At 41.4% G+C, this 16,894-nt stretch overlaps 1 protein-coding gene across 2 annotated transcripts in view; it reads left to right on the top strand.

Moving 5' to 3' along the window:
• The window catches only part of XRCC5 (X-ray repair cross complementing 5), a 71,383-nt gene that overhangs the window by 30,704 nt on the left and 23,785 nt on the right, over positions 1–16,894 (top strand). The window contains exons 13-15 of one of the 2 annotated variants that reach the window (XM_037911994.2): positions 1,681–1,814; positions 7,702–7,898; positions 15,470–15,563. In XM_037911994.2, coding sequence (XP_037767922.2) covers positions 1,681–1,814; positions 7,702–7,898; positions 15,470–15,563 — 425 coding nt within the window. The remainder of the gene's footprint in view (positions 1–1,680; positions 1,815–7,701; positions 7,899–15,469; positions 15,564–16,894) is intronic. The other variant, XM_037911996.2, reaches the window with a different exon arrangement.

The raw sequence follows: 16,894 nt of genomic DNA, 5'->3' as shown, positions 1-16,894 counted from the left end.
TGCAGTCTAATACCATAACTTTAAGTCACTCTAAAATACATGGAATGTTTGACTTTCCCTTGAAAACATAATCTGGTTTGGAAAAAGTCATTTTGGTCAGCTCATCAGAACTTTGTCTGGTTAGTTGGAGACTGAGTGGCTCTAAGGATTGTACACAGCCTTTCAACACTGTACTGCAGGCTAAAGTCTGGCTCAGGTTAAATGATCACAGGCTGTCATCTGAACCTTTATGATTTTAGGGAGAACTGGTTAATCCTCTATGACCCAGTCAGTCTTTGGCCTCTCTTTTGAGACTGTCAGCAAAGGGTTTCTTTGTGATGGAGTTCACACTGTAGACCTCTGTATTTTAGGAACTGGACTGAGAACCAGCAGCTCCTTCAGATAGGCCAGGGGTGGCCAACCTGTGGCTCCGGAGCCGCATGCAGCTCTTCAGAGGTTAATATGCGGCTCCTTGCATAGGTACTGACTCCGAGGCTGGAGTTACAGATGCTAACTTTCCAATGTGCTGTGGGGTGCTCACTGCTCAACCCCCTGCTCTGCCCCAGGTCCTGCCACCACTCCACCCCTTCCCCCAAGGCCCCTGCCCTTTCCCCTGAGCCAGCCATGCCCTCATTCCTCCCCTTACCCTGCCAGAGCCTCCTGCACACTGTAAAACAGCTGATCGTGGCCGGTGGGAGGCATGGGGAGGTAGGGGGAGGCGCTGATTGGCAGGGCTGCCAGTGGGCAGGAGGCGCTGGGGGCTGAAGGGGGGTAGCGGTTGGGGGGCTGCTGGCATATTAATGTGGCTCTTCGGCAATGTTCATTGGTAAATTCTGGCTCCTTCTCAGGCTCAGGTTGGCCACCCCTGAGATAGGCCATCTAACAGCCACCTTCATATGCATCCTATGATATAATCTACAAGTGCAAAGCCGGTGTTTAAATTTGTGTGCAGGCATTAGTGCTGAAGAAGCAGGCACACACAGGTGCTGGAATTCAGACAGGAGGCCAAGGTGAAACCCCACAGTGTTTGCTTCACTGTCCCAAGAGTCTGGAGTAGGGTGGATTACTGGGGTAATGTGTAATCCAGACTGTGCTCTGGATGTTCTAATTTGTTGTAAGGCCCACTCTGAAAAGGAACAAGAATCTGACAGTTAGGACATGAAGGATACTATGCGATTCCTGATTCGCTTTCCATTTTTTGCCTGTAACAGGCAGTTTGAAAGCAAAAATTCAACAACCCATCTTACCAAGGCAATAATTGACTATTGTGAACTGAGTTAATTTACATTCGTAACTTTTAAAAGTTGCATTACTCCATTTAGTTCTCCAAACCAACTGTTCTCTTCATTTTCCAAGTGGCCTATAAACCTTCTGTTGCAAATAAAAACATCTTGGAAAAGAAGAAAAATGGAAGCAGAAAGGCAGCAGTAACTGAGATCTTCACAAAACTGAAAGGCTGTATAACTTCGTATTGTAGTCCTTAAACAATGCAGGGTTTTCATTACTGTGTTGATTATCCATGTTCATTATCAGCCTGTCTGTATCCCCAGGGAATATAAAGCATAGTGAATTCTTGGGCATTTGATGCCTTTGTTAAAATCTCATATTCTGAAGTGAATCTTTGTGGGTGAATTATTACAAGCAGATCCTTCTGCAAGTGTATTTAATCTTTTTTGTGCATATTTGTATTTGTTGGTTTAGAGGATCAGTTATCTGCAGTTGATTCTCTGATTGATTCTATGAGTTTGGCTTATGAAGATGAAGATGGGGAGACAACCGAAGACCTATTTAAACCCAGCAAAATCCCAAACCCTCAGTTTCAGAGGTTGTATCAGGTGAGATGATAAACCTGCAGGTTAAAACTTTTCCTGTTTCTACACACCCCTCCTTCTCTTTCTCAGAGTTGTATGAAAAGACTTGGATTGTGACAGGTGTAATTTAAATTAATTAGTCCCTAGATCCTGAGTGGCTACGAGCTTGTGCCTTGCCACTGGCATCAGTTTCAGACTGAATATTTCTAGCTCCCTGCATCATAAGGGTTTGAACAGGCAGTCTAAACAAAGCCTTATCTAAGGAAACCGAGGCCAGTCAGGATATGTTGGGCCGTTCACAAGTAAGGTATGTGCTTGAGAAACAGCTGTATCTTCTTTCTAGGGATAGAACCCATGTCCGATGTTCTGTTTGCCACTGTAGACCAACTTATGCAGAATTGCCCACACAAACGCTGTCCTTCACTGCCCTTCTACTTGCCTGGTCCAGTGCAACATAATCTGTGCAGTATCCCTTGTTATTTATTTATTTTACTTGGCAACAAACTGAAAGTGTATGGCCAACATAAAATTTGTTTAGTATCAGATTTTTATACTGACAATGCATAACTGCATGATAGAAATTATTGCTGGGAAACTGGAAGTTCTAACAAACTGGGTAATAGTTGGGGCCTTTGTCCCTCAGGAAGGCAAGTTTGTTTTGTGTTTTAGCAAGGAGGAGGCAGTTAAAGAGGGGATGCCCCACTCCCCCTTCTTTTAGGCAGGGGCAGAGATTGACTTTAAATCTTGGGAGGGCCTTAATTCTTCATTGTCTACCCCAGCAAACTTTTAAAACATCCACCTGCACCATCTGCTGCTGCATCCAGCAGTTATAGATAAGTGTGTTAGCTTGATGTTTCTGCTAAAATGATCAGCTGTGAAACAGTTAACAGTGTTGACACTTAAAGTATCCTCATTGGGCTTCAGAGTTAACACATTTTAGAGATAAATGGAGCAGTTCACACTTGATTCAGAGCTATTGTTTCAAACAGTCTGCATTTTGATTTACATTTGTTTCACATCTGAAGGTTTTCTTTGCAACCATGAAGGCAAGAGACTTAATTATGCCCCAGAATGTAAGGGTTCATTTTAAAAAAAGATGTGACAAATTCAAAAAGATGGGCAATTATGATACAATTTATGCAGCTGCATAATCATGTTATACACAGGGCCATGGATAGAATCTTGTTGAATGTGGGTTTCTGCTCTGAAAAGTGACTAAAATGGCATTGTGGGGTCCATCGTTATTGTGTCTCAATGATTCCAGATGAAATTTGCGCATTTTACAAGTTAAAAAATGTTTTTCCTACGTGTCTGCAAATTCAGCCTGGGTTCTGCGACTCATCCTGGGTTTGTTCTTTTTACTGCATTGTCACCAGAAATAGAAGGTTCTGTGGGCCAAATTTTGTTTTCAGTGACACAAGTGTAACTCGACTGTCTTGAAATCCTACCCTCAATGACCCATGCAGAACCCAGCATTCTATTCAAGTTCTGCCCACAGATTGATTGTACAGAATGCAACCGATTGCAAGATTTGGCTAGCAGAAGCTTTGTTACTTCGTGATGATATTTGAGATGGAAAGACCCCAGCATGAGGCAAGCCCCAGTGGGAGTTTGCAGAGTTGAGAGGTAGAAAAAAAACAACCATGGTTTTATTAATAAATGGAACAATGTTTTGATGGAATTTCCTCTGCTTTTTACAGATAATATTTTAAACTCTTGCTTCAGTGGACAGTCATGTTTTGGAGATATCTTTGCTTCGTGTGTCATTGACTTCCAGAACATAGAATCATAGAATATTAGGGTTGGATGAGACCTCAGGAGATCATCTAGTCCAATCCCCTGCTCAAAGCAGGACCAGCACCAACTAAATCAGAATAATGGCATTATCCCAATGACTGATTTGATAGTACTGCTGGAGGGTCACTGTGTAACTGTAAACATTTTGGTTTTAGAGGAAAATAGAGGGAAAATAGGACTCCCTAGGAGAGGTTGCTATTGGTGGGGCATTCATTTTATTATTTACGCTAGTGGCCAGAGGTCCCAGTCAGGATTGGGACCTCATTGGGTACGTCTACACAGAAAAGAAAAACCCAGGGCTGGCCAATGCCAGCTGACTCAGGCTCGGAGGGCTCAGGCTTTGGGGCTGTTTCATTGCTGTGTAGACTTCTGGGCTCAGGCTAGAGCCTGGGCTCTGGCACCCTCCTACCCCACAGAGTCCTAGAGCCTGGATTCCAGTCTGAGCCCGGAAGTCTACATATCAATGAAACAGCCCTGCAGCCCCAACCCCGTGAACTGAGTCATCTAGCACAGACCAGCTGCGGGTGTCTTGTTGCTGTGTAAACATACCCAGAGTGCTAGGTGATGTACTAACAAAATAAAATACAGTACCTGCCTCAGAAAGTTTACAGTCTAAATAGTAAGCCATAATCTACTAGTTCCTTTCTGCTTATCTCCTAGTTCCTGCCATTTCGTTAGTATAGGTCTATTTTAGCACAGTTTCTAGGTAGAATCCCGAGTGTCATCTGACTATCCAGCCATGTAAAGTGCAGCAAAATTGCTCTTATTTTTGAATTTGCTGCCTAGCTGCACTCCAAAAACTAAACTTGTATTTTTTTTTAAAAAAAGAGTTGTACCTATTGCTCGTATGGGTTGCCAAGAAAACCTTTACAATATGCTGTGAATATAACCAGTACAGTGATGTCTACATGAATCCACACACAGCCTGAGAAAATGCCTCTGAGAGAAGCAGGAACTGCCCCATTCATCTCACTGAGGTGTTACCTCATGAGGGTACTTAAAATGAGTAGCAGTGAATGTTGATGTTGAAGCAGAAGCATTTAGATCAATTACCTTTTCATCTCTGGAAGCAGTGGCTGATATTGGTGTTGGTCCTGCTTTGAGTAGGGGGTTGGATTAGATGATCTCCTGAAGTCCCTTCCAACCTGATATTCTATGATTCTATGATATGAGAGGGTGCAAAGGGATGGTAAATGGCTGTCAGAGTTTGCTGGAGTGGAGGATGAGGAATTCAATCCTCCCTCCCCAATACAAAAGCTTCAACTGCCTCCTTGATGCCAAAAAACCAAAACCAACTGCTGTATCTTCCTGGGTGGGAAATAGACTCTCCTATCTAGCTATCAAAGCCTCCAGCTTCCTTCAACATCTTCTGTGATGCAGTTATTTCTTTTCGGTACAGAAATCAGCAGCACATTGTAAATTTGGGGGCAGCGTACAATAAGATACATTTAATATCAAAATAAAGAAGTAATAAGTTACACCGGGCAGATTGTGCTGTACTGGGACTGGGTGAGCAGGAAATTAATGAGGGAAAGAGCTTGGATGAGAAGGTGCTGCATAATTTAAGGGTTTCTGCTGTACAATCCAAGTCTAATATCCCACATAGGACATTGCCCCTGTTTATATGTTACATTTAATTCACCCCGATGTAAGCACTGAGCCTGTAGGTGCTCCTGCACTGAGGTTTTTAGGCTGTGCAGCCGTGGTGGGAGATGTCTCCAAAAAGGTCCATGTGGACATGGCTTTTGACTTGATGCAGAGGACAGGTGGCAGAAGGTAGCCAAGAGAGGTTGAAACAGCGACTGTGGGGCACTCTCATTGGAAATGAGACCGGAATAGATCTTTCAAAAGGTTGTATTAAACCAGTTACAAAAACAGATCTCACTTGAACTTCTAGACACCTGGAGGTTAGCCAGCGTCCTAACACTTTGAGGACCAACTGGTTCAGAAGCGTTTTGTTGAGGCTGTCTGCCTGCTGCTAGGGAAAGCAAGTCAGGACTCTTCCCTGCAGTCAGTCGAAATTGGCCCTGTCCATCTTACCTATCTAGAGACCTTCATTCTGTATGCATCACTATGGAATCTGAGTTCCCTAGGGAGCCCTTTCCCTGTGAATTGCCTCCTTCTGCTACCAAATCCTGATCCTTCCTTCAGGCTAGGAATGCAAGGCACATCTGGGGTTTAAACAGAGCAGACAGTACAAAGCTGACAGCTTACACAAATGGGAGAGTGAGCCTGGAAGCAGGGTAGCAGCATGAAGCTGCCTGGTTGCCAAGGGAAGTGGAAGAGGAATGTTAGGCTCAAAGGAAAGGGGAAGCAGAGTGGGAGGGACAGACTGAGATAGAAACTTCAGGATAAATATACAGAGAGTTCTAACTATTTAGCTTAGGTGTTTCCAAGGTGCCTATCACCTCGCTGACCTGCTCCCTCACTCGGCAGCCAGAAGCCCTCTTTCTTGTGGAACAGTCTCTTATCCTCTTATTCTAAGGGTTAAAATAACATCAAAAGCCTTCGCAAAAAGAAAAGGGGTACTTGTGGCACCTTAGAGACTAACCAATTTATTTGAGCATAAGCTTTCGTGAGCTACAGCTCACTTCATCGGATGCATGCATAAAGTGGCTGCTACTCTGAAACCTATCAAAAGCCTTGTCACACCCACAAAAGCAGCTGGGTGTAAATAAATGTAGGCAGCTCTTGCTTCTCAGTCCACCCTGTTACTGCAGCTAACTCACAGAGGACCTTAGGATACAGTAGCCTACAATACATATTCAAATCAGATTCACAGTGTCTTGCTTTCGTGAGTTTAATTCAGTCCCCTAACGCTGTTTTAATATTGTTTTTGTATTAAACGAGCCATGGCTACAGCTTCTAGCAACATCTTTATTCTTTTCCAAAATAATTATGCCTTAAATCATTACAAGTGTTTTTCAATCTGTTGTTTTGTGTGACTGTCTCCTTTGGAAAGTGTATGCTAATGCGGATTGGACTCTGAATGGCAGCATGAAAGAGCATCAGTATTGATGTGTAACATATGATAGGGATTGGTGTTATTGGCACCTCTTCAGCATGAATGTGGAGGGTTTTTTTTTTTGTTTTTCTTTCTTAAATTGAGGTCATGCCTGACAGCCAACAAGGGAGCATAACTCTGTTTGCTTGGCATTTTGAATACTTACCCACACATTTACACCTAATATATATTGTACAGTGCATTTCAGTAGCAAATGTTCCTCAGATATACCAACATACATCTGCACTGGCTTCCCACTCATTTCTTATCAATTCAAAAGTGCCTGCTTTGTTTTAAAACTCTCCATGGAAATTCTTCAGCCCACCTCATTGACCTGGTCTCTCTCTGTCCTCCAGTTTATCTAGCACTGGCCTCCTCTTTGTCTACTGTCTTGACACTGTTGTGAAAGAACCTTCTCTTCCATAGTTCCTGCCATCTGTTCGAGCCTTCTTGTGCCTCTGTCAGCCTCGTCCGTTCTCTCACTCTTTTCAAATCTAATCTGAAAAAGTATCTATTCTCTTTTCCCCGTGCTTTTAAATTTCTCTCTCTCTCCATTTGCATAGATACATAATGACTTCTGTTGTGAATATCCAGATATGATTGACCCAAGAGGAAATGTTTTCTTTGAGGGACAATAAAGCTTGATGTTTACTGAAGCAGGAAGTCAATGTATATATATATTGTTACCTGTATTCAGAATGTCTCCATCAGAAATATCTGAAAATCTCTCACACATGACCATGAATTTAAACAGTCATTTCCTTTGAAACTAACATTTTAAAGGTAAATTGAAGTTGGGCAGCTGGACGGAGAAAGCAAGTGTTTAGTTCCTGGGAGTTAAGTAGTAATTTTCACAGAATTTATTGCAGCCTTTGAGGATGCACTCCTTTGCTTGTCTGAGCTGTTTGGTTTATATTGTTATTGACCTGAGATCCTCGGGAAGTTTGTCTCATCATATGACTATTTTCAGCCAATCCTGAGCCAGGATATTTCTCACCTACGTAGTAATATTTATTGTATAAAATTAAAAGATGTTTTGCCAATATGGATGAATTGTAAAATACAACCTGAAAACCCTTCTCCTCACCAGCCCATTCATTATCCTGACAGTGCCTGCAGCATAAGGCTTTTCATCCTGACAAGCCGCTGCCACCCATTGAACAGCACCTTTTGGAAATGTTGGAGGTACCTCAAGAGGTGAGAGAGAAGTGCCAGGCTCCTCTTGAAAAAATAAAGGCACTTTTCCCCCTGAAAGATGCCGGCAAGAAGAAAGAACAGAAGACTGCTCAAGATGTCTTCAAAGACAAGTAAGTTGAAGGGGTTTTTATGGATTTTTTAAACTAAATTGTTCTTGAAGCATTTCAGATTGTTTTTGTTGAATATAGCAGGCTTGAAATACTTCGTACATGAGACCAATCACTTGTGGGTAGAATATCTTGTGATGCCAAACTGTCTGTAAATAGAGCACACTACCACCAGGTACTCTGTCTGTGTAGGATATTTGTTTTTGTTTTTGTTTTTTTGGTCCCAGTATCTAGTTCCCAGGGTGCAAGGGATTGTGAACTCTGTGGTCTGTGGAGACAACACATACAGTTTCATGGGAACATGTGTCAGAAATGGGAAGGAGTCTAAAAAAAATCTGGCGAACGTGTACAATGTACATTGTTAATGTATGTATGTGTTTCGTTGTCGAATGAATAGTAATAAAATGCTTTGAATAAGGACAACAAAAGGTCTCTTTCAGTTTAAGATCATATGCATTATAAATATTTCAGAGCTTTAAACTAGTTTTCCATCTTGGTATGCTGTTTACTTTGTTCAATAGCTTCTATTAGAATGCCAAGTCAAAGGAAAAGCAGCTTGATTTTCATAATATAGTCTGCTATGTAATACGCAGTAATTTCTGGAAAAGCCAAGTCATTGTAGGCTCCTCCAAAGACTTGTTCTGATTAACAATTTTTAGAATAGAAATTGTTGCTGCTATTATTAACTATGATGTGTTTGCCTCACTTGTATTTGTACAGTTAATGTAGTTAGTCCTTTCTCTCACCCCTGGGGGCAAGGTCTCACAGCCCCCTCTGGACTTTGCTGTCTGTCAACTCTCTGGTTAGCTCAGATAGTCTTTCATCCCCTGGTGAAGGGTTCTCTGCAGCCATTTCCCTACGTTGTGCAGTAGAGCTCCTTCTGCCTGGCTGTTATGGGAAGATCACACTAAGACTTCTCCTGTCCCTGGTATCTAACCCAGGTTCTTCTTTGACCCTGGTCCTCTGCTTTTTCCTGCCTCTGTCTAAGGGATTCTTATGTCTAGATGCCTTTAGATCACATGCTTGCTCCTAGTCATATGAGTTACAACTATGACTCCCAATTTCCAGTGGCCAGAGTCTGTAACAGATGAACAGATCACCCAAGGATCAGTGCTCTGTTACAGATATATTTACCTTTTAAACTACAGTATACAGAGGTGGCATTAAATTTTGGGGTTCCCAGTGAAGCTGATCTTATGATGTGTGTGAGTCTCCAGCTTCTTTCATATATATCCTGCTCTCCTTGTCCCTAGTTCATGGTCTTCAAAGTGTAAACTTTCTGGGACAATGCCAATAGTTGGAACAACCTCTTTCCTTTCCAGTTGCAATAGGAGGATCTACCTTCTGCCTATCACCACTGCCCTGGGAGAGCTGCTTCTGGTGTTGGAAGCCTTAAGAGCTGGTTCCCACAGCTGACCTATTTTCTCCCCTCAAGGAGATTTGATGGGCAGGTGCCGATTATTGTAAAGCACTGTGAAGTTTCTGTCAAAGTGCTATGTATTATTATTATTCTACCACTGTTATTGGAACCAAATAACTTTATTGACATAATTTAAGGTTCTGACCTATATCATCTGAAAAGAGGAGATTTGGTCTGAAATCAGCAAGATGAAATTCAATAAAGACAAGTGCAGAGTACTTCAGTTAGGAAGGAAAAATCAAATGCACATCTGCAGTGAATGCTTAGGTCGTAGTACTGCTGAAAAGGGTCTGGGGATAATAGTAGATAGCCCATTGAATAGGAGTCAGCATATTCAGAGTTGTGAGAAAAGCTGATATTTTGGGGTATATTAACAGGAGTGCCATATGTAAGACACAGGAGGTAATTGGCCTGTTCTGCTCCAGCTGAGGCCTCACTAAGGCCAAGTACTGTGTGCAGTTCTGGGCACCACATTTTAGAAAAGATGTGGATAAACTGGAGAGAGTCCACAGGAAAGCAACAGAGATTATAAAAGCATTAGAAAATCTGACCTATGAGGAAAGATTTAAAAAGTGGGTGTATTTAGTCTTGAGAGAGGAAGACCGAGTAGTGACCTGATAATAGTCTTCAAAGATGTTCAGAGCTGTTAGAAAGAGGACGATGATCAATTGTTCTCCATGTCCCCTGAAGGAAGGACAAAAAGTTATGGACTTAATCTGAAGCAAGGAAGATTTAGGTTAGATATTAGGAAAAACTTTCTATTATAAGAGTAGTTTAAGTTTTGGAATGGGCTTCCAGGGTAGGTTGTGGAATCCCGTCATTGGACGTTTTTAAGAACAGGTTGGACAGACACCTGTCAGGCATGGTCTGGGTTTACTTGGTCCTGCCTCAGTGAAGGGGGCTAGATTTGATGACCTCTCGAGGTCCCTTGCCACCTTACATTTCTGTGATTTGTAATTTGAGCTATCACTGTGTTCCTAACCTTAGTGTTTATGGTACTGTAGGAGGTCTTAACTGAATCTGTCCTGGTTTGTACCATTGTTTGTATTTCAATGTCTAGGCATAGAATCATAGAATATTAGGGTTGGAAGAGATCTCAGGAGATCATCTAGTCCAATCCCCTCCTCAAAGCAGGAACAACACAAACTAAATCATCCCAGCCAGGGCTTTGTCAAGTCGGGCCTTAAAAACCTCTAAGGATGGAGATTCCACCACCTCCCTCGGTAACCCATTCCAGGGCTTCATCAATGGGATGAATTACACAGTGTGATGACCTTAGTTCAGGGGTGAGCAAACTACAGCACGGGGGCCACATCTGGCCCTCCAGATGTTTTAATCCGGCCCTCAAGCTCCTTCTGGGGAGCAGGGTCCAGGGCTTGCCTTGCTCCATGCGGCTCCCGGAAGCAGTGGCATATCCCTCCTCCAGCTCCTACGTGTAGGGGCAGCCAAGAGGCTCTGTTTGCTGCCCCAAGCACCACCCCCACAGCTCCCATTGCCCGGGAACTGCAGCCAACGGGAGCTGCAGGAGCGGTGCCTGCGGACAGGGCAGCGTGCAGAGCCACCTGGCCGCACCACCATGTAGGAGCTGGAGGAGGGACATGCTACTGCTTCTGGGAACTGCTTGAGGTAAGCGCTGCCCAGAGCTTGCACCCCTCCTGCCCTCCAAACCCTGCAGTCCTAGCCCAAAGCACCCTCCTTCAACCCCAACCCCTCATCCCCAGCCCTACCCCAGAGCCTGCAACCCAAGATGGAGCCCTCACCCCCCCTGCACCCCAACCCCTGCCTCACCCCACAGCCCCCTCTCACACCCTGAACTCCTCATTTCTGGCCCCACCAAGAGCCCGCACCCCCAGCCGGAGCCCTCATCTCCCGTACCCCAGCCCCCAATTTTGTGAGCATTCGTGACCCGCCATACAATTTCCATACCCAGATGTGGCCCTCAGGCCAAAAAGTTTGCCCACCCTTGCTTAGTTCTAAATGTCCTTCCTTTTGTCACTTTGAGTTAGTATCTGTAACATTTTTGTTTAGTAATAAATATTGAGAAGTAATTTTAAACAATTCTCATTTAGTACTTTGTGCCCTTTATTTTATTTACTCCTATTGAATATTCAGTTCCACTGTCGGTAATGCTCACCACTTCTTGTCCAAACCCAGATTGTTAAATACCTTGCTTTTTTATTTCATTCACTGCTTTGTTTGTGCCTGCTTGCCTTTGTGTTAGCACTATGGTAAGGTTTATTAATTCAGGATTAGAATTCTGGTTCTTCCTTTCTGTGTTCCAACCAGTAATATAAATACTTGGTACTTTTAACAGGTCAGTTTCACAAAGCTGAAAATTTTATGAACCAGATCAACTGGGAGAACAAATTTAAATGGAAAAATGTGAACAATAATTGAAAACTGTTTAAGAACATTTTACTAGATGCCCAAAAAGCCATAATCCCACAGGTGAAAAAACTGGCCTCGTTTAGGGGGGAAGTAAAAGCAGCCAAGAAAAAAATCAATGAATAACAAATAGAAAAAAGGGAATGTTGGTAGCAAAGAAAAATCTATGGCCAGCAGATTTAAGGACAAAAATAAAGTTTTAAAAATATATCAGAAACAAAAGACATTCTGCTACTGGTCTATTGCTAGATGTGTCCAGTTCCTCTCTAGAGCTGAGCCATCAGTGGTGGATCCCCTGATCATTAATTGATCGTTGGTACAACACATCAAGAGTTGTGGTGGATTCCCCATCACTAGAAATATTTAAATCAGGTTGGATATTTTTCTAAAAAATATATTAGAGTTGAAGCAGGAATTAATTTAGGGAAGATTGTGTTACGTAGGAGGTCAGACTAAATGATCACCATTGACCCTTTTAGCCTTTAATTAATTAATGAAACTGTGAGAGAGATTTCTGTTTCAAACTCACTAAAATTCAGAAACCTAAACTGGTATTGAGAAGATGCACAGTGCTATTAAACATTTGGTTTTGATTTGAAAGAAACAGTACTTTTTTCTTTGATCTAAATGTAAGTGTTGTTTGCACAGTACTTTGTGTGTTGATTTGAGATATGTTATTGTTTATCACTGTCTTTTAAAATAAGGCATTATGTGTCATGTGAATGTCATCAGTACAGTTAGGACATTCCTTGGAGGGAAAAGTCCCAATATTGGCAGCGTAGTCCAGTGGACTGGATCCTGGACTTGCAGTCAGGAGACAGGGCTCTGTTCCTGTTTGTACCACTGACTCTGTGTGATCTCGGCCGAGTCATTTCACCTCTTTGCTTTTTAGTGTCTCCACCTGTAAAATAGGGATAATGACACTTGTGCAACTTTGTATGACTCTTTGACATCTTCAGATGCGAAATGTTGTTGTTGTTGTTCTTAATCACCAATACTATTCATGGCAAAGGGTCCTCCAATACGTCTGTTAGTCTATAGGTGCCACAGGACTCTTTGCCGCTTTTGCAGATCCAGACTAACACGGCAGCTTCTAGGTTTTTTATTTGATGTCTCCCATCCAAGTGTTCACCTGGTCCACCTCTGCTTTGTTTTTGAGATCTGATGGGATCACAGTATAAGGTGCTGCGGACTAGAGGCAAGCTATTTTGATGTAGATTTTAATATTCAGTATTCATTAAGCAGTTTCACTTTTGTTGAGCCCTAAAAGATAAGAAGTTCAGTAAAACAGAAATTTTCCTTTTTCTTCCATGGGGTTGCACTGAAGAGGTAGGAGTCACCCCTAACCTCACAGTTTGGGAAAAGCTGTTATATTAACTTAGTAGTCAAGTATCAGAGGGGTAGCCGTGTTAGTCTGTATCCACAAAAACAACGAGGAGTCCGGTGGCACCTTAAAGACTAACAGATTTATTTGGGCATAAGCTTTTGTGGGTAAAAAAACCCACTTCTACAGATGCAACTTAGAAGTGGGTATAATAATCCAGCCTTTAAATTAATTTTAAATGGGCACTTCATTAATTTTTCTTAAATACTTTTTACATTTCTAAAATGCAGCTAGCTAATCAATATATTACGAGTAACAGATAAACTTTAAGAGCCACATCTTCAGCTAATGTAAACTGGTATGTGTCCATTGGCTTCAGCTGAACTACACCGATTTACACTAGCTGAGGATCTGGCCCTAAGTTTAAGTACAACTTTATTTTTTTCATAGCACTTATCATACCTGTAATATCACAAAACACTTAACAACATTAAAAATAATGGCAGAGGGACAAATAAAAAATGAAGCACTCACAAGGGTGGAAGCATGTTTTCAGAGGAGATTTTAAGCGAACATTGCACTGCTATAGTGCCTTTCATTCAAGGATCCCAGTACTCTTTAATACATTAATTAATTTACCAGTCCATAACCTATGCCGTGTTAGGTGAGTATTACTTTCTCCATTTTACAGATGAGTATATGGAGGCATAGCGTGATTAAGCAATTTTCCCCAGTGTTGCTTGATATAATATGCCAAACTTTTACAGTGAGTGAGAAGCAAGGCTATGTCAGATGACAGGAGTTGCAAAGGAGGAGGATTTCATCCCAACAGTGACAAAATTAAGGGAAGGGACAGAGAAGACCAGTGATAAAATTGAGGGAGAAAAGTAGAGATAGTTGTGGTCTATAATGTAGGTAGGAGCTCACTATGGAGGGTGGTAAACAGGAGGGTTGGAAAATTTCTTTATAAAATTAGAGCACTACATTTCATATTCATGGGATTTTTAAAGCCAGTTTCCAGTTACTAAGAATGCAAAACATTGCCTGGCCTAGTGTCTTTTTCTCGTCCTTACCTTTTTTAGCTTCTGATTTTCTTTGCTGTAGTTTCAGGTCTTTTCAGAATAACACTTTTATTTGGTTCTATTTTGGGTTTCTTTGAACAACTGTTAACAGTAATGGATGTCTAATTCGCAATATTTGTAATCGTTCAGTAGCTCTCAGTCATTCTTACCTCAGATTGATTGTCCTGTTTCAATAGCCTCTACATTTATACTGAAGAGCAAAGAACAAAATTATACACATCTTTGATTTTTCCCATTATTATTAACTTGATTTTCTTCTCCCGTCGCTAAGATGTGCTGTTAAAGTTTGCCATATTATATTAGGTGACAGAATTCATTCTTCTGTTTGAGTCTTCACCGTGGAGTATGTTATCTGTGAGGACAAAGTTCGAAGATGGCCTAAAACCATAATTAATTTAAAAAAAATAAAACTTGTCTTTTGAAAGTATTTTCAGATATAGTTTAAGGCCGTTCTGAGAAAGCTCACTCTCATACCTAATTGGGGTTTGTCTAGTAAGTTTTGACAGCTGTAAGTGGAAGTTGATAAAGCTCTGGAGTACACTGATGCAGAAGATGGGTTATTAGACTCTCAGCTCTCTGTGTACACAGATATCTAATAGCTATCAATTCCATGACAGGAACTGGCAAATAATATTTGAAGGGTAAATGGATTTCTTACTTAAATGTTAAGTTTCCATTACTTGCTCTGGCAATTTCATCTTTAAAAGGAATATGATGTGAATGCTAATGATCATGAATATGCTATAAAACTAAGCTGGGCTGCCTGAGGATGTGGACTTCACCATAATGGGTCTGGCAGTATCCCACATTCCTGGTGGTGGGAAAAAGTCTTTTGTCCAAATTCAACCCTAGGATAGGTGGGCACGTAATCCATTGACTTCCGTGAGGGTTGTTCTTGCTTACACAAAGGTTGAATTTGATTAATTGTTTCTGCTGGCGGGTGCCCTCTCCTCCTGTCTGCTGTAGGAAGAATAAGGTATGGAGATTTAGGTTAGATATTAGGAAAATCTTTCTAACTATAAGGGTAGTTAAGTTCTGGTATAGGCTTCCAAGGGAGGTTGTGGGATCTCCATGATTGGAGGTTTTTAAGAATAGGTTGGATAAACTCCTGCCAGAGATGGTCTAGGTTTACTTTGTCATGCCTCAGTGCAGGAGGCTGGACTTGATGACTTCTCAGTGTCCTTTCCTACATTTCTGTCATTATATGGCTTGTCCATAGCATGGAGACAATCATACAACAAAAGTGTCACCCTGGTCTTCTCTTTTCATCATATATTGCACAAATACACTGACTTGTTGCTCAGGTGGGAGGTTGATTTGTTTTGATTTGCTGCATTTAGTTTTTTGTCATCTTCACTTCCAGCAATGAAGATGGACCCAGTGCGAAGAGGGCAAAAGCTGAAAATGAAGAAGGCAGCTTTAGCATCGCAAACCTTGCTGAAGGCAGTGTCACCACTGTAAGCACATCTTTACAAATCCTCTCTTTCATGGGAAAGACTAGTTCTAGAGCCTCACTTGGGGACTCTTTCTATATCTTAACTGAAATATATTAATGGAGGGGCATCTCTCATCTGAAATACATTTGATTGAGAATTTTGAGATTACTTTCTGCTGGATGTAAAATGAACTGACTAGCCCTGAATGTAGTAGCCAGCTAGCTCTGACTGCTTTTAAGGCAAAATTCTTCCTTCCCAACATGCATGGAACTCCCAAGAGCTATTCCATAGGTGTAAGGGAAATAGAATTTCAGAACTGAGATTCACTGTTAGATACAAGAGCAGAATTTGTGCTCTTTGTTTTCTCTTGTATCTTCTTTAAAAAACAAAATAAAATCCTTCATATTCCATTTTTCCAAATGTTGCTATGATTTCAGAACCTATTGTTTATATTGCTTGGGGATACAAATCACGAAATTGGTTAATTCTGCCACCAAAGTTAAACAGGTAAATTAGCTTCCTATCTGTTAGGCTTCATTGGCATGCAAGTGTGTGTCGGAGCTATGCATCTTCCTTTGCTTGCTAGATTTTGGTGTCAGAGAAAAATAGTTATTTTATATAAATTAAGATAAAAGGATATCTCAGTTCTTTTCAACACTTGAAATATATGACATGATTAAAAAAGAAAGAGGGCTGTGCTCATTTCACACCGAACATAAAAATCAGATTTTCTAATAGCATAGCATGGTATACTTTTGGAAAAAAAACAAACAAACCCCAACCCACTAACAGATGGGCTTTCAAAGAAGCAATTTATTAGAAGATCTGTGTAAGAAATGTTTGCTTGTAAAGCATTAAAATATAAAATAAATTTAGAAGAATTTTGACTTACTGTTTAGGGAGCAGAATTTAAGTACACCTTTTCCCTGAAGCCAAAAGGGGGCCCCTCAGAGGCAAAGTATTACAGGATGCAAATTGCAAATGGATTGGCTACATAGCCTTTTTCCATTCCCAGACCTTTACTGTGAAAGTTACTTGCAACCTAAAAAATTATATACCTTTTCCTTGTATTCTTTTCAGTTTGCTGTTAGAATACTAGGGACCAAGTACTTCCCTCAGATCCACAAGCCAGTACTTAACAGAAGGCAGAATTTGGCCTTAAAGAAGAATATAACGTTGTGGGTTAGATTTATCAAGTAGGGAACAAAGCCAAGAGCATTTCTCCTCTACCTTTGGAACAGTGGAACCTTTCGAAGAGAAGACGACTGACCTCATATTTTGTTCTGACTCAGAGTTAATGTGGTACTCTGGAAAAAGGATGCTAAGCAGTGTAGATGTGTATTTCTGTAGCT

This window comes from Chelonia mydas, chromosome 11, assembly GCF_015237465.2.
Source record: "Chelonia mydas isolate rCheMyd1 chromosome 11, rCheMyd1.pri.v2, whole genome shotgun sequence".
Classification (NCBI taxonomy): Eukaryota; Metazoa; Chordata; order Testudines; family Cheloniidae; genus Chelonia; species Chelonia mydas.
The sequence above is the reverse complement of the archived record's forward strand: the minus strand, read 5'-3'. Positions and strand labels throughout refer to the sequence as shown.